The sequence below is a fragment of the Punica granatum genome, chromosome 3 (genome assembly GCF_007655135.1).
Source record: "Punica granatum isolate Tunisia-2019 chromosome 3, ASM765513v2, whole genome shotgun sequence".
NCBI classification, from domain to species: domain Eukaryota; kingdom Viridiplantae; phylum Streptophyta; class Magnoliopsida; order Myrtales; family Lythraceae; genus Punica; species Punica granatum.
Window position 1 is genome coordinate 18,132,436 of NC_045129.1, and position 19,008 is coordinate 18,151,443.

Genomic DNA, 19,008 nt, shown 5'->3' on the forward strand with positions numbered 1-19,008 from the left:
ATCAAACATAGAACGCCCTAAATGCATATCATGTCCTTAATCCTGCCGCACCGCATCGTAGACCATGTTCTTGTACCAATTCAACATATTCTCAACTTCCCCGGTGTCATCATAATCATGTAGAAACCGGTAAGAAGAGGAAGCAATGTTACTAGGATTGACCTCCCCATGATTGGTCAAATACTAATAATTAGGCCTGAAACCTAACTAGTACAAATGGATTTGAACTTTATCGAGTCGTAACAAACGGCCGTTATGCTCACACTTCAAGCATGGACATATGATTTTCTCTTCTGTCCTGGAACTCTCTAATTTCTCTAGGACGAGTGTTATGAAGCTGTCTACCAAGCGACGAACTCATCCCTAATACCTCCTCGACCTGGATAGTGCCTATAGTATATCTAATTTCCGATTTGGAGGACTATTCATCTAGATAAAATAATTAAAGAAACAAATATAAATGACTAATAAGAAGACCGGAGCAAGTAGAGGAATTGAGCAATCATAACCACATACAACTATGACGGTTCTAATTTCCTTATTACTTCGTGACAATCGACATAGGGAAGTCTCCATCACTTCCGCAAAGCCCATCCTCCTTCTCCATAATTCTAACATTGCGATTAACCTATGGTCATGCACAACCAATCTTATCTAAGCATGAAAATATCGAGAATAATTACTGAAAGAAGTGCATACATATAATGGACTAATGTCCGAATATATGGGGCTTTCCAATTAATGAGGTGGACTCCGAAGGTGATTTCCAAACCTACAAGACATAGAAATAGAAATATAATTTCACTAAATGGAAAAAACCTTTGAATAACATCATGAGAATTTTTAAGGGCAAATTACACAAAAAAAATCTAAATTTTGTAAAATATCTTAGTTTTCTCCTAAATTTTATTTTGTAACAAAAAAAATCACATGTTTTGAGAATCTTTTCAGATTTGACCTCCCATTACCATTCTGTTAAGTTTGTCATCTATTTGCTGACGTGGACTTCACGGGACCCACAAAATTTACACATCATATGATCATCTTCTCTTTTCTTTACAAAAATAACCTAAATTTTCAGAAAAGTCTCAGTTTGGTTCCATGTTTTGATTTGTAATTTAAAAAATACATTTTTTAAAAATTTCTCAGAAATGGTCCATGAGAGGAAATGCTAGCCGGGGCCGACTTTATGAGCAAAAACATATGGTTTTTTTCATTACAAGCCAAATTTATGATGGAATTGAGACTTTTTTGAAAATTTGAATTTTTTTATTTAACCTATCTTATTTGTTTATTGATTTATGTCTGAAGTTAACAGCACACGTATGCAAAATTGACGGAATTTGTAACGGATGTCATTTTTTAGACAATTTAGAAAACTTATAGTTTGTTTTGTTACAAAATAAAATTTAGGATAAAACTTAGACATTTTATAAAACTTAGGTTTTTTTGTGTAATTTGCCCAATTTTTAATTTAAAAACAATTTTCACTTAATCTTAATGGAAATATAATATATTCAAAAAGCATACGAGTTATTCTTTTTCATAATTTGTTTCTTTTATTTTGATAAATAATAAAAAATAGTAGAAGATTTAATGGAAACGAAAATTTACAACAATGGAGGTTAAATTAAAAAATATATAAGTATATATATGTCATTATATTCGAATAATTAAAATAAAAAATTCCAGCAATTGCGCATGCTCGAAGAAGGGGATGGGGCTTATTCGTACGGAGCTTGGGCCATGCGATCGAGAGCGGGATCGAGGCATGGGTTGCTATTATCAAACGAAGGAAGAAGAAGACAGGTGCAAGGTCTGCATTTTCGGGCCAAAATGGAAGAAAACGTGCAGAAGAGAATGGGGGCGAAAGCTATTCAACTCTGCAACTCTATGTGTTTGTGTGTTTGGGGGAGAGGTCGGTATTAGGTCAGGGGTTTTGACCCGATACCAGCGGAATAACGGGGGAGGACCCCCTTGATAACACCGAACGGGCATTACCAAAGGAACTCGGTGAGGCATGGGTAACAGCCATTCGTTGTTAACGACGGTTGTACCTAGGGGAGGGTCCCTTGGTACAGCAATTTCAATTTTTTTAACTCCAGTATCGAGGGAATACCAAGGGATTTTTTTCTTCGGTACAGTACCGGAGGGCTCTTTCGCCGGTAATCTGTCGGTACTGCCTCGGATTATGTTATCGGCGGAGTTTTTACCGAGGGAACATTTCCCTCGGTAAAATCTGCTGGTACGAGTGCGTATTCTAGTAGTGGTAGAGGAAAAAAGAAATGAGAGAATTCATGAAATGATATTATAAGATAGGTATAAAAAGATCAAAATTTATATGAAAGTTTAAAAATAGTAATTAAATAGTTTACATGAGAGGGAGAGAATTATATATAAATTAATATATGCAATAAGTCTAATTGATTTTATAAGATTGAAATTATTAACTTTTGTTCCATAGATATAAAAATATATCATATCTATTTGGAATACATATAAAAGTGCTACTATATTTGTCTATTCTAGATAATTCCTCTGCATTAAATTTCTCATAGTTTTAAACTTTATTGTTTAACTTTCCTTACTGCGATGTATAGCATTTGATTCCGGTAACTTTTAGACACATAGTACCAATGTTAGGATGTACTCAAATATTAGAAATAAATCTTTTTTTTTTGTTAATAAGAATCTAATCGTGTGTTTAGTTTCATAGTTAAATTATGATTTCGTTTGATTTTAAATTTTTAAAAATTAAAAGATAACCCATAATTTTTTTATTTTTTTAAAAATGCCCCAGGCTTTCTCTCTCTTCACACTCAACTCTCTCTCTCCTACTCTTCCCATGTCCTTCCTCCCTCGAGATCTTTCGCTCTGAACGGAGGAGAAGAGACCTCCCATGGTGGCCCGGTTCCAAGATTCCAACAGTTGAGCCCCGAGGTTGATCATTCGAGGTAGTATTCTTCTGCTCTCTGTCTATCTCACTTTCCGGTCGCAGAGGACCAGATCCAGCAGTTGAGGATCGGTGAAGCTGGACGAGGACCAGATCGCGGAGCTCCATGAGATCTTCCGCTCCTTCGACAAGAACAGAGACAGTAGCCTCACCCAGCTCGAGCTCGGCTCGCTCCTCCAATCGGTCGAGCTCAAGCCCAGCCCCGAGCAGCTCGAGACACTCACCCAAAGGCCCGACACCAACAACGACCTCATGGAGTTCTCCGAGTTCGTGGCCCTCGTGGCACCCTCGATCCTCCCTAACCCCTACAAGTCTCCCTACTCGGAGGAACAGCTGAGGCAGATCTTCAAGCTGTTCGATCGGGATCGGGAAGGGACGATGAACAGTGTGGCTTGAGGAGGAAGATGATGAATAGTGTTCTGGAGGGGAGAGAAAGGGTGGGGCAAAATTGGGAAATTTTAAAAAGTGAGGGTCGTTTTGAAATTTTAAAAAATTTAGAGTTAAGTTAAAATAGGATTTTAAAATCACATTGTCAATCCAAACAGAGCATAAAAATATAGAAGTGCATTGTAGGGTTGAAAAAGATATCAACTATAATATAGTAAAATATACAAGAAATATTGAAATTGCTGGAATTTAATTATGTTACAAATTTAGTTGAATATGCTATTGATACTAATATTAACTCATAAAGCATCCATGAACGTGAGAGAAAGATCCAAATCTATGTTAATATTATATGGAATGAAGATAAAAATGAGATAAATGCAGAATAAATAAAACTTTAGTGGACAAAGATTCGATGTGGCATGACGGTAAAACGACGTGGCTACTTTGGTGAAAATCTAAGTTTGAAGTAGTCCAAAAACCATACATGACAACACTCCCTATTTAACCACCTACATTATTTATGTGGCCAGACTGACTTGTCATATTGCCTTGCACGATGTTCATATGGTTGGTCGAACTTAGTTGGATTGAATTCAAATACCCCTCGTTTTATCACAAAAAGGGGGAAGTATAAAAACCCCCCATAATTTGATCTTGGGACAAATTGGACCATGTAATTTTTTGAGGGAGAACTAACACTATGCGGTTTACTTCGTAAGACATAAGGGATCTCACTATTAGTATTTTTATCACTTTGGTCCTCAAAGTTTTATTTTTATCATCATTACCCTCAAACTTTTAACTTTTTTTCAATTGGGTCCTAAAATTCAAAAGGTAAAAGGCAAAGGGGCTGGGGCTGCCGGTCGACGATCCCGACCTCACCACCGAAATCGCTGACACCCAAAAGAACGTCGGAAACCTCAAGGGTGGGTTCAAGGATACCGATTAGTGGTCCTAGCCCCCAAATCAATTAGGATCTCAAATTCGAGATCCCGGTCGATTCGGGGGCTGAGGCCGCCAATCGACAACTCCGACCCCACCTCTATGGCCATTGGCATCCTCTGTGGGTGTCGACAACCTCATTGGTGGGGTCGAGGTCGTCAACCTGCGGCCCAACCCTCATCTTCTTTTTTTTTTGAATTTTAGGATCAAATTGAAAAAGGTTAAAAGTTTGAGGGTAATAAAGGCAAAAAGAAAAGTTTGAGGATCAAAAGTGACAAAGATACTAATGGTGAGGTACCTTCTGTATCATGAAGTAAATTACAGGATGTTAGTTGTCTATCAAAAAATCACAAGATCCAATTTATCTCAAATTCAAATTATAAGGGTAGTTTTTGTACTTTTCCAAAGAAAAATATGCATAAAAATTTTTGAAAGAGAATGAGGGAAAAAAAGTTGAAAGAGACAAAAGTAAAAAAAAAATACGTGGCAAAAAAATTATGAAATTTTTTGTAATTTAAATAGTACATGTTCTGTTTTTAAAATTAATTTTCAGGAAATATACCTAGAAAGAATGGAGAAAAGCATATATAGATTAGAATAAAATGCGGTTGCCCCCAACCTTGGAGGCTAAAGGAAGAGTGCCTCGACCTTTAAAAATTTACACTTTACCAACCTTGGAGCTGAGTCCTAATTGAAGCCAAGCTTGATTTCTCACTGATTTGAAGAAGGTAAATTATTGTCCCCTGATTATTTGAGATATTTAAATTAGATATGGCAATTAGGAATTAGGATGCTGGGATTATTTCTTCCGCCCTGAGATGTCGGTCAACTGTTTTTTTATTGATCTGCGGACATTGATTTCTGGTGTTCACAATATCCAGTTATTTTTTATCATTTAGTGAAATGAGGCTCTGCCTCCATTTGAGATTTCGTCTTCTTTTTTTTATTTTTTTTATTTTCCCCACTCTTTCAAATGTCAAATTTCTTATTTTTAAAATTATTTTCAGAAATCTATAATGAATAAATTAATTCTTGGCAAGAAAATTTTCCGAAAAAAGTAGCCTAGTGTGAAACATTGCTCCACCTTAAATAGGTTGTGTAATGAAGTGCAAATTTTCAAAGCCCGGGGGGGGGGGGTTGTACTGCCTCTAGGATCAAAAGATGCATTTTACTCTAAAAATTATAATCAAATATATTAGAAAGTATATTGGAGGGACAAAGCAAAGAATTGCACAACTTCATAGAAACTTTTGAAAATATAGTGAAATTTCAGAAAAATTATAAAAATGGGAGGAGAACACGTGTCCTCATACTATGAAAACAGGCCTCTTTTCATCTATTTTATAATAATTATAACTACGTAAAATGTCCACGCTTCGCTGCCGGTCCAAAAAGTTGTCTCAAATGATTGTTACATACATGTAATATCAATAAATTATTATTTTTTATAGTCACTTATTTATTAATGATGATTATGTCTTAAAATAATGTGTTCAGAGTGTCTTATCTTTATTATAAAATAACTATATTTATTATCTTTAATAGAACGTACTATAGAAAATTCAAATATTTAAAACACTAACATTGAAAAAGGCTGACAAAAATTATAATATTGTGATATTATTTTTAGTGCGACAACCTGCACTTCATTGCGGGTTTATTTTTTTTTATGATACCTAAAAATCATATCTAGACAATCTCTATTTTTCTTTTTGTATATTCCAATAAAAAGACACAAAATTATATTTATAATTTTACATAGACTTGATCAAATTTATAAAACTTATAGTAACTTTCTAGATATATTAATGTCATGATCATTATTTAATCATTATTTTTATTAAAATTTTCATTGACACTAAACTTGAATTTATGATTATCTTATCTATTAAAATTTCGTATAAATTATCGTACCACTAAAATTGAGTTTATTTTATATTTTTAATGATAGTTTTAGCTTAACTCAACTATAAAAAAATTTATTCATATTATCATCGATTATATCATTATCTTTATTTCATGAAGTGTACCTTAAAAGACTAACTGCATTGATTGTCGAGTAGAAAGATTTTTGTTTTGTTCTTAAAGCGAATAGTATGAATGATATCTGAAAATTTTGCAAATAATAAATAAAGGAGAATGTGATATAGTGTAAGAAAATGAATATCTTTTGCATTTTATAAATTTACAAAAAATAAATTAGCGTCAAAATTAATGTTTCATCTTTGGGTCAGGATAAAAAAGAAATTAGAAAAATATAAAAATTAAAAAGAAAAGGAAACATCGAGAGTGAGAAAAAGTTCCCCACTCTCAATCTAATTTGTACATCTAGTATGTTCTATACAAATTTCTTTCATTTTCATTTTATTTTTCTAAATAAAAGTTGAATGATAACTAATTTTTAAAAATAATAGGTATGATCTTAACAGCCGGATCATTTGGCTTGATGGGTTGGACTTATTACTTACCACATTAATTTAGGTTGACTATCAAAATAGCACCTTGATTAGATCCGATCCAAAAATGCTAAAAACAAATGGGAGAAATTTAAAAAAATTAAAGAAAATTAAAAATGGTAAAAAGGGGTGAGCGAGGGGGGAAGTGAAGCCCACTCGCCCAGTGGTCCCTACGCACCTCCTTTCGTTTCTTTTATATAATATAATATAATATAATATATCATAATATAATATAATACAATACAATATGATATGATATGATACGCAATTAATTGCGTAATGCTTTGTTAGGCCAGATTGCATTGCATTGTGCTTATTGGCAATTTTTTTTAGGGGGAAGCTAGAGAGAACGTATGCCTTTCTTCTTCTTTCTTTTTTTTTTTTAAGTGGCTCTGGTATGCGTTTCTTTTTATTTATTCTATATGACATGGGATGTCTAGAGAATCTCTCCGAATGTGAAATGTGCATATTTTGCGTTAAAATTTATTGACACTGCAAGAGTGTCATCTTTGATACTTGAAGGTGACTTATAACTAAGTTACAGATCATCAAGTACAAACAAAAGCAAGAAAATGTAACCGAAAAAAAAAGAAAAGAAACCAAAGCAAGATAAGACGAGGTGGATTAAGACCTCTGTTAACTTCTCATTCCTTCTGTTCACTCAACAGTTGCAGAGAAGATGGTGTATGTAGTGTTCAAGAAATCTAGACAACGGTCTGCATAATGCTTAGGAAAAATAAGCCAACCTAAAGTGCCTCAAAGCAATAATTAATTATGTACAACTAATAATTACTAAAACTAATTAATTAAGACAATTGTAGAATATCTAATTATCAAGCTTACACCTCATTTTAGTTGGACATGATGAGAAACGCACGCATCAACTATACCTGGGTAGGATTGTGATCTATCTGCGTTGTTCTGAGTTTTGTGATCTATCTGCGTTGTTCCGAGTTTAAGTCGTAGTCATTTACTATAAATAAAATTCATGAAAAGCAAGCACTTAAGCGCGTCGGCCTTCAAGAAACTTCATCTTGTCCCTGTATCTGACCTTCAACATTATTTATTATTATTATTATTATTATTATTATTGTTATTATTTTGAATTTGTATCTTGATATTCAGAAGTCCAATGGACCCAAGTAATTAATTCCGTTCTAGCCAATTGGCTCATTACGGATTAAAACTCTCCTAATGATCAAGAATTTTCTCAATTCACAAGACTCGAACTCGAAATCTTTCTTAAGGAAAATAAGCACCAGATCGCTTGAACCAATTCTTAATCTATATATACTTATTGCAGTTGTGAAAAGAATCTTTAGTAGCATCATATCATATTCATATATTTATTATTTCTCAGCTAACTCAAGAAAGCAACTACAATTGATAGCTCCTTCCTCTAAGATCACATCATTCAACTACCTGTATACAATTAATGAAAGGAGAAGCATATGTGATGGGGCTCTAAGAATTGCCAACTGGGGTTTTAGGCTCCCACGTTGCCACATAAATCTTGATAACATAAGGTTGGATATTTAATCTCTTTGTTTATCCAAAATACACGCCACCACCCCACCCCCACGAGCCGGTTTTTTGTGATCCATCATATGTTTATTTGTAGTATGTACAATAAACATGGCTGTAAGAATTTGTGAAAGTATAATTTAAATGTAAGTACAGTTGAAGATCGTCTCACATAAGATTGTTGTGCTAAAAATATAACAATTGATTTGTAAAACAATTTGCTACAATTGAGAAAACAGGTTGAGGTGCGGGTTTATATGATAGATAGAGGAAAGAACGATAGAAGGGGAGGGAGATAAGGAGAGAAAAGCGGGAATAAGCTTGCGTTTGGTTTTTGAGTTGGATCGTGATTTAACTCAATCTGATTTTATGCAATAATTGCAAGTGTATATTGATGTGTGAGAATATATATATATATATATGTATGTGTGAAAGTAGATGATGAATTTACTATTTAAAAATTGATTATAAAAATAGTTAGAAAAAATATGAGTGAGAAATTATTATTAAATGGCAGAAAAAGACAAAATAGTAATTATTATGTTATTAAATTTGGGAAAGAACAGAGTTGAGTTAGGTATAGTTGGATTATTATTCGAAAAATAACGTGATTATAACATTGAAGTTATCATTTCATTCTCAATCTAATAAAACTTAAATCATTAATAACTAATAAAATTGATGAGATATACATGGATAAACCTATCTCATTGACAAGATACTGAACCTGTTAAACCTCTTAATAAATAAGACGTGTCATTGTATTATATCTCTTTCTCAAGGTTTTGAATTTTTATAGTAATCTATATATAATATATAAACTTAACTCCAACCTAATAAATAGGGACAAAATAGTACATGTTTTACTAATTCATATGTTAATATATTATAATAAAATTAAATCATAATAATTTATTATTATGAGTAATCTATAATTTATAATACATAATATGAGAAGAATTGGGCAATTTATTATGCGTTAAATGTATTAGCATAAACAATTAATTTAATTTTCTATGAAAACCAATTTAAATTTTGTTTTTGGGAAGTTATTCATAACAAAATGAATCTTAAAATTTTTATAAACCAAATAAATATAAGATTTTTGTTATAGAAGATTATGCTATGAAATCAGAGATTGTTGTGTGCCAGTATTTTGCACTTATTAACATTGCAAAAATTTAGGTATATGTAATGCATAACTTTTATATCTATCAAATGAAGAAACTCGTATATATCATAATTTATTCCACAATGTGAGACTTAAAGAAAATAAGTGTTGAATCATCTAGAACCGTCGACATTCATAAAAGTCTATTCCAATTTATCCCAAATTATTTTTGGTAGATAGTTTATCACAAATTTAAATTTTCTCTTTCTATTTGTGCCACTAAATGTCCTTATTTTTCTGGCAAACACAAGTAAAATTTTAAATCCCTACTGCAAGTAAAATTCAACCATTTAGAATTAATAGGCCAAGCAAAGAGATTGTGATCATGATTTTTTAATTAAAAATATTGAAATATAGTATAATCTTTTGAGAATTTGGATCATTTACTTTCAGTCGAGAATTTGTAATTTTTACATATATTTAGTTTTATCATTATTTTTTATTATATTTTATAGGATTTTTACCCCGAATGGCCCATGGTTTACGCGTTTTGTCAAATTTATCATATGCATTTTTTTTGTAAGCTATATCTCATGGTTTACATTTTGCTTCAAATCTATCTCGCCGTTATATCTCCGTCAATGTCTAACGGTTTTGCCATAGTAGCCCCTTTTATCTGGGATATATTTGAGAAAAAAATTAAAACCATGGGATAGTTTTGAGGAAATAATTAAAACTATAGGATAGATTTGGGAAAAAATTGAAAAATGCGATAGATTTGGAGCCTACTAATGTTTCATTAACGGACAAAAAAAACGGCGGGATAGATTTTGTGCAAAATGTAAACCAAGAGATATATCTGACAAAAAAAACATATGATAGATTTGACAAAATATGTAAACCATAGGCCATTTGGGGTAAAAACTCTTATTTTATATTATCTGTTGCACAAACTACTATGATAAATCAAAAAATTGTTAATGAATTTTTCCAACCCGCGGCATTAGGCGACGTTAGATCCTAGTGTATTGTATTGTTTAATCAATCTTCATATTATATATGCACTTAAAATAGTATTAGACGAATATTATATATGTTAGTGGAGTTTAATATTTTCATGCAAGTGTCTCAACCAATGTAAAGCAACAAAATATGAACAATTTAATAGACTCAATATATTAATTTTTTATTTTTCATAATTGCAAATAATTTTGGTTTCATGAAGCATGAAGCGACATGGTAACACAATATTGTGCCACTTGTGATATTGCTATTAGCGTCATACGAAGGGTCACATGAGGAGAAGCCTCCTTTTTTCCCGATTCTTTAACGACCTTACTTTTAGTATTTTATATAGATAGATAGGTAAGGATATATATGTTCCATGGGAAAAACTCTCTAAAATGAGTGAAAATAATTCAATATAATTTTAACTTATTTTAAAAATGTAACGTTATGCTTTACTTAAAACGCCATTCGTTAATGTGGTTCAATGAATTTAAATTATGATATATCATTCATATTTTTCAAATCAATAAATGTAAACATCAATACATAATTATATAAGAGTTGAGGCGCGGAATATGAATATTTCATTTGAGAATCCTCATCTCTTGATTAAATATTGTAAGTGGCTCGAATAAGTCAATTCGATAATCCCCAGCACCACGTTGAATTGATCTTTCAATTCTATTTCAATGAATTTTAAATATTTTTTTTGCACCATATTCGCCATGTTTTGTTATATTAGTCGGTTCCTTCGATTAGTTATAGACCACAAAAAAAGAAAAAGAAAAAAAAAAGCCCATGAATGACATGAGGTGATAAACATATTTTCTTGAGGTCATGTGTGGCTTCAAGGAGAATATCCTAATAATAGAGTTTCCTTAAGACATGAGACTTTCCAATGCCATTACCAGCTCACATCGTCGTTAAGACCTTTTGTTTTAAGCATTCTCTCTTGCATCCCCCTCATTTAAATACTCTAGTGAACAACACGTCCGTGCTTGTACTCTTGCAAATATGTGAATCAATTTAAAACAAATCACGATAGTTAATTAGAAAATAAATATTGACCTATATCAAACATATACTCTTGCATCATATATGTAGTAGTCGATATTTAAATGTGTCTAATCGTCTCTGTGCCCTATTGGTTTTTGTTGGAGGAATTTCCATTTTATAAAATTTTTTTCTTTTATAAATTACCTTGATAATTTTTTTTGCTTGATTTAAAAATTGTGAGGTTATCGGGAGGTTGAGAGGAGTTACTCTACCTTAGAATGAGAAAGGTCCACGTCCAAGGACAATAATTATTTGAAAACTGTTTCCCTAATTTAAATATCGACTAATTTCTATTCACGCATTGTGCGATAACTTTTTATTTATAAAAATAGATAATAAACATATATAACTTATAAATGAATATAGATAAAAGAAAAAGGCAGTTGAATAAGTAAAATCGTGATGACAATAAATAATTACGTACTTTAGACATAAAGCAAGCAATATACTTATAGAAAGACCGTAATTCTATGATACGTATAAATACTTATGAGAAGTAGAGATATCATGTAGAGATATAGAAAAAAAGCATGGTGAATAGAAGGATGATGGTTAAAATGAATTTTATCAAATATTTATAGAGAATTCAGCACTCTGAACTTGAAAAATATTATATAGTTCTAGCGGTTCTTTTCAAAAAGTTTTAATTTTTAAATTTTTTATTATATATTATTACATTATGTAGACATGTTTCTGACATTCGTTGAATATAATGCCGAAATACCAAATGTATGAATCTCAGTCAAAATACATTGAATTTCCATCAAATGAAGCAACTAAAGAGAAACCATTAATCGAGAGTTGAGGGTTATCAACTGGCCTGATTCGAGCCAATAACAAACATTTAACCAAAAGTTGAGTTCTCAAATCGAACGCTCACATTTCACGTCTTAATTTTTTTTTATATTATATATAGATTCATTTCATAATCTAAATATTGATTCGTCATAATATATTTAAGGGCATTTCTGTAAATTGATTATGAATATTCTTGTAAATTCATATTAAAGTCTCTCCCTCGGTGCCTGCCGAGGATGAAGACCTCACCATCCGCCGTCATCCCTTAACTAAGGTCACTGGAGACAAATCATTCATTAGCTTACAATCACCTACTTAGTTTTTATTTATTTATTTGGGCTGGTTTAATGCGCTCTTTCTATACATTTTCGGCTGGTCATCTAAGGTATGATTAATCACAAAAATATATGTAGTATTGCCTTTATTCTACTCCGATGTGAAAGCTGGTGGAATTTGTTTTAAAATTGAGGTAACTGTTGTCCTCCAAATTTTCGCCGGTCAATAGTTTTGCCTTTGAAATATTTTGCCTTTATTTTAACCTAAACGTTACTATTTCGTCTATCATTTTAATCAAACTGTCAATATAATTGACGGAAACTTGACATGACTGTTTACATGGATTTAACGAGATTAATAATATTAATTTGTAATCACAGCTTGTCCAAATGATGTCATTTTAGTTTTTTTTTATACTTTTTTTTTGTTTAACAGAAGAGATCGGCTGGGGGCTCTAGCCGACCACTGCCTCCATAAGCAACGTCACCGAAAGCCCCTTGTGCCCCCAATGACCTTATCTGAGAGGGCAGTGGCTAGCTGGGGAGCTCCTAACCCTCCCTATTCCAAAAATAGAGTAGGAGAGAAGGAGGGGATTTCGCTGATAGTCGATCTCCCTCGTTAAAAAAATAAAAATATTAAAAATGATGTCATTTTGGTAAATGTTAAATCAAAGTAGCAACCACAGCAAGTTTCCGTCAAAGGTGCTCACGGTTGGACCGAAATGATAGATGAAACAACGATATTTCTACTAAAGTGGTGGCAAAAGTATTTAGGGGTAAAATTGGTGGATGGCGAACAATTAGGGGATACTAGTGGTAGTGAACTCTTTTAAAATTAGTGTAATATGTACTTCTAAATCTTTGTACCGATTTAGTAATAAATTATTTTAAGAAGAACGTGACATATGTGGAAATTAAATTTTAAGTACCATTATCTAGTATTACACGAAAATGCGAACTCACAACATTCGAGGTGAGTAAAAGAGCTCGTCTCCTCTATCATGAGCATAAGACAATATAATTTTGAAACTGTGATTGAATTCACGTCGTGCATTTCGTACATCTAGTGAAGATACAGAGTGGATGTAGCAATAAAAGAATTAGATAAACAAGGAGCGGCGAAACGGGGGACGGATACCCATTAACAGTAAACTGAAAAGGTCCAAATTAACTAATCAATTAATTATAAAGTAAATCGCAGATGATTTTAGGGGCCGTTTGGATTTAAAGTTAAAATTACTTTGATTTTGATTTTGATTTTGATTGTGGAAAAGGACAAATGAGATGTGATTATAAATTTGACTTGGGAAACGTGTGTTTTTGTTGTGTAGTGTGTTGAGTTAAAGTTAAAGTTAAAATTTTTGAATTGAGAAATGTGTATTTTTGTTATGTAGTGTGTTGAGTTAAAGTTAAAGTTAAAGTTAAAATCAATTAACTCTCGATTCAAACGGGGCCTTAGTTTCCCAGAAGGAACAAAACCCCATATAGTTTCTTAATTTATTTGTTTATTAATTAATTTCTCCAGCCTACAGGTTAAACAAACAGATGAAATTTGTCAACCCACCCGTCAAAATAAAAACTTTCAGCTCAGATCAATCCAGACGATTTATTAATGGGGCAACGGCGACGGCGATGGTGGATTAGTTGGAATTCCTCAAGAAGAAGAGTTGTTGTTGGGGGCAAATCATCAATGCATTGGCTGATTTCTCCGAATCGGAATCGGATTGCCTTTCTCCGACCCACATTTTGATTTTGATTAGTGGTCTCCTGTCCTCTCTTCTCCTCCTACCTTCCCTACCTGCTTCGTGCCTCCTTTCTGTTCCCAGAGCGCAGACCCACTCTCTCTCTCTCTCTCTCTCTCTCTCTACGAGCATCCCGTTGAACACCACGTGAGACAAGAATCAACGGCCATTGTCTCTTCCTATTAACGCCTGTCATCGTCACTGTATTAGGGGAAAGAAAAACCAATAAATAAAGAAAGAAAGAAAGACATCTCTGCTTTGCTTTGTCCCTGTTGAAGACTTTCCCCGTTCATACGCCATCAACTGTTCATAAACCATTCACAGAGACGGGGAAAGAGAGAGAGAGAGAGAGACGCAGATAGAAGGGGGGGCAAAGGAGGGATTTTGTGAAGAAATCGAGACAGGAGAAAGAGGCAAAGGAAGAGGGCAAAACAACCGTTACGAGGTTGTCGTCGTTCTGCTTTGATTCTGAGGGGCCCTGCTGGTTTTCCTTCGATGCCTTCGCCCTGTAGCGGTAAGTGATCGTTTCCATTTTCTCCTCCAACGGTGAAATTGGTCCTTTCGGTTTTTATTAGATTTTCTGCACCCACGTTTCTAATTTTTGTCTTATTAATTATTTTTTTTTGTCAACTTGGCATGGATTGTTTCTCTTGCGCAGAGCTTAATGAATTTGCTTAATTTATCTTCTCCTTTCCAGCCTTGGTTATTATGTCGATACATATTTCTGAATTAAGAAATTGAGTGGTGATCTCTCAAACAACCATTTGTTCGTTTCCTGAAATCCTCGATTCGGGCCAATTTTCATGCTCTTTAATTTTGGTCCCTTGGGCATATAATTAATTATGTATATGTATTGTACATATCATGTTTCCAGTTGATAATTTTGTTGCTTTCTGAAATTGTCGCCATCACGAATTCCGGTTCAATGTTTTACTTGAGGATCGTCTGAAGGTTTTGTTTTCCACTTTCTTTTTTTGGCTGGATATATGTAGATGGAAGATGATGAAGAAGAGGATCGAAGAGATTCTTCTGTTGATGTGGCTTTGTCATACATAATAGCCAAGGATTGTAGATTTCCCTGATCACAATGGGAACAGAACAGATGTTACAGAGGAACGTGAAGCCCCTCTTAGTCAAATTTGGGTTGGCTCTGGCTTTCTCTCTCGCTGGGTTTCTCTTCTCTCGCCTCCGAACCAGACGGGTCGACCCGAATCTTCCTCCTTCCTCCCCTGCTGCTTCAGGTTTTTCTTTCAATAACTAGTGTGAGAGATTGGGCTAAATGTGTCAGTAAACCCCTACAACATGGAGCTTTTTGTGATTACCTTGTGCTACTAATGAATCTTTTAAGTTGTGTTTAGGTAACGGTGATGGTAATGAAGTTCGTTCGGAGGGACAAAGGGCTGCCTCCGGAGATGATCTCCATACACCACCATCGAGACACAGTCCTCGTGTCACATTAACTACAGCAGAAAAACATGTGAGCTTAATAGACATATCATTGTTATTGCCATTTAACATTGAGTACATCTGACCATGTTCCCCTGAAATTTCATGGGTGAACAATCTTGTGCTTCAAATTGGGATTCACCGTATCTGAAACTGCTGATGCCAAGGAAGTGCATCTTATGGAAGTTTACATCAAGGGAACATTGGGACTTGCACTGACGCCTAATGTTGCATTACGGACTTGTTAGGATCCATGAGAAGTTGGATACTAGGTTTCCCGGTAATCGGGTCTGCTGCTGCTACTTACGGGTACTAAACCTTCCTTTCTTATTCTATTATCAGGATGAAATATACCGTCAAAGACCCAGCTCTGATATTTCCACCACGGGCCAATCTCCGAGCAGTGGCCGGTCAGGGGACAGAGAGGGTTACCTTTTGCCAGAGTTCAACGATCTCGTGAGAGAACTGGATTTTTCAGGCTCAGGAATTTCTCCTAAGAAAGAGAGTGAAACCCCCCGATCCGATCTAGACACTCCAAAATCTTTTGTTACCTCCGAAAGGGACGTTTACGAGCAAGAGATCAAGCACCTGAGGAACATGGTCAGAATGCTCAAGGAGAGGGAGAGGAATCTGGAGGTCCAGTTGCTCGAATACTACGGGCTGAAGGAACAAGAAGCTGCTGTCATGGAGCTCCAGAATCGATTGAAGATAAACAACATGGAGGCGAAGTTTTTGTGCCTAAAGATTGAATCTCTACAGGCAGATAATCGGAGATTGGAGGCCCAAGTGGCTGATCACGCAAAAGTTGTGGCTGATCTTGAAGCTGCAAGGTCGAAAATCAGGATGTTGAAAAAGAAGCTGAGATCTGAAGCTGAGCAGAACAGGGAACAGATATTGATGCTCCAGAAGAGGGTTGAGAAATTACAAGAACAGGAACGGGATTCTGCGAAGCACGATCTCGAGGTCCACTCGAACTTGCTCAAGTTGAAGCAGTTAGAGCATGAGGTTGAAGAGCTGAGGAGCTCAAATTTGAGGTTGCAGCTGGAAAATTCTGAGCTTTCTCAGAGGTTGGAATCCACACAGATACTCGCAAACTGCATTTTGGAGGATCCTGAGGTGATCTATTTACTCTGCCATGGAGTTCTTCTCTTGTCTAATGGTCTTTCAAATTGATATGTTTTCTTACAACTGTTCCGGAAATTTAAAACTTGTTACTATGATTCATTTTTTCTCCTCAGTCCAATATGACCAGAGTCAGCCGGATATTTGTTTTCAAATCTTCATTAAAGATGAAGTGTGTCTAATTAGAGTACCTAATCAGAGAAACTGTAGCTTAAAAAGAAAAGGAAAAAATCTTTCATTCGTGTTTTCTCAAAATATGACGGATACAATGAAGAAAGAACATTATAGACCGCAATTTGCTATGCATTGGATTACATGGTAACCTGTTCCAAACTTTCCGAAACCAGGCGGATCATTTTTCCAGAGTAATATTTCTAGAAACAAGTTGTAGGAAACCGTTTTTGAACAAAGTATGATATGAGAAGGTAGAAAGGGCCTAGAACTTTTCTGTGGTCTTTGTTTCAGGCAGAAGCCCTGAAGAGGCAGAGTGAACTTCTCAGGCGAGAGAACGAATCCCTAACCAAAGAAGTCGAGCAGCTGCAGGCTGACCGATGCACCGATGTCGAGGAACTGGTCTATCTCCGGTGGATAAATGCTTGCCTCCGCTACGAGCTCCGCAATTATCAGCCCCCGGCCGGTAAAACTGCTGCTAGAGACCTCAGCAAGACCCTGAGCCCCAAGTCTGAGGAGAAGGCCAAGCAGCTCATCCTCGAGTACGCTGATGGAACAACTGAGAAAGCGCTTCCAATGGGGTCCCTCGACTTTGACTCTGATCAATGGTCCTCATCCCAGGCATCGTTCCTCACAGACTCAGGGGAGCTCGATGACTCTTCATTTGCGAACTCCTCCACCAGCAAGGTGCATAGCCCAAGGAAGAGCAAACTGTTTGGGAAGCTCCGGAAGCTTATCCTCGGGAAAGAGGGCCATGAAGATCATAGTGTTAGTAATAGCAACCGGATCTCTTCGTTGGAAAGGATTGAGGTCTTTGAATCAGGGACTGGATCTTGTTGCGATTCTCCTAGGTGTGACTCAAGCTCGATGATGGATAACCGAAGCATGACCCCAAGCTGCTTGGGCTCGTCTAGGCACTCACTCGACTTACAGAGACTGAGGAGCCTGAAGTTGGATGATGTCAAGGACTTGGAGCGGAATCGGAGGAACAGTGATGGGGGTTCCACCTCATATAGTAAGTTTGCAGAAGACAGCCAACTGAACAATGAGGAAGCAGACTCATTTGAGAAGAACGAGCTGGTGAAGTATGCCAAGGCTCTCAAGGATTCTCGAGGCAGGACCAGCAAAGTCCACAGGAAATCGGCTTCTATGAGTGCTTGCCTTTGAGTCAATCCAAGTCATGGCCTTTAGGTATACATCTTTTAATCCATAGGTTAGGAAACAGAAAAATGAGGTACTGATCGTTTCTCCAAATTTTTAATGGATAGCAATTCGCTATAGGCCGATTTTGCAGAATAAGAATAACTGGAGTTGATGATTTAGGTACCATACGTGATGCAGCCACAGTTACTGTATAAAAGAATCGCAGAAACTGTCACATTCTCTCATATTGCAGTTTTGTAAATAACATATAGGATTTGCGTAGCTTCTGCTAACCATCTTATTTGTTTTAACTTCTGTCTTCCTGTTTTCGTTTCTATTTAGAAAATTCTTTGAGCTCATTCCTCATGGACAATGAGATCTTCGGGTTTGTTTTCTGAAATTTGTTCATAGAAATTGGTTTCCAGATCAATCTTAGAAACGAAGTATGATCTTTTGATACAGGACTTGTTCGACCGCTAAATTTAAATTAGTTTTTGGGAAGTGATACTAGTCATCAGAATATCCGATCATCAGCCTTGGACCGATAGACAACAGTTAGGGGGGCGACAATGATGGTCCACGGTGGTGGTGATCTGCTAATGGTCTATCTCGAACTATTATCTATCGTGGTGATTAGAGTCGACTCCCAATCAAACCACCTGGTTGTAGATCCAATTATTATCGGGAGGAAAGTGTTCTGTTAGTCTGAATGCTATAAATAGAAGATAGAAAATAGATGGGCACGTGAATTGTTAATTGACTCAATAATATTGCCAAGAAAAAAAAATATTATTTCCTATTGTTGAACAATAACATCACTGATATCCTCAATTGGGACGGTGGTGACTGCGGGTGAGCCCAGCACCGCCCT

General features: G+C 35.1%; 2 protein-coding genes across 2 annotated transcripts; both read left to right on the forward strand.

Annotated features, from left to right (window-relative positions):
- Positions 1-2,020: 2,020 nt before the first annotated feature.
- Positions 2,021-3,349, forward strand: LOC116200436 (probable calcium-binding protein CML18). Its single transcript, XM_031531285.1, has 2 exons — positions 2,021-2,075; positions 3,021-3,349. The coding sequence occupies exons 1-2, from the start codon at positions 2,021-2,023 to the stop codon at positions 3,347-3,349; spliced, it is 384 nt and encodes a 127-aa protein (XP_031387145.1).
- A 10,881-nt stretch (positions 3,350-14,230) lies between these two features.
- Positions 14,231-18,452, forward strand: LOC116200226 (protein CHUP1, chloroplastic). The gene is made up of 5 exons (XM_031531024.1): positions 14,231-14,769; positions 15,248-15,496; positions 15,614-15,732; positions 16,044-16,817; positions 17,289-18,452. Exons 2-5 carry the CDS (start codon positions 15,343-15,345, stop codon positions 18,159-18,161), a joined length of 1,920 nt encoding a protein of 639 aa, XP_031386884.1. The 5' UTR covers positions 14,231-14,769; positions 15,248-15,342; the 3' UTR covers positions 18,162-18,452.
- The last annotated feature ends 556 nt before the right edge of the window (positions 18,453-19,008 follow it).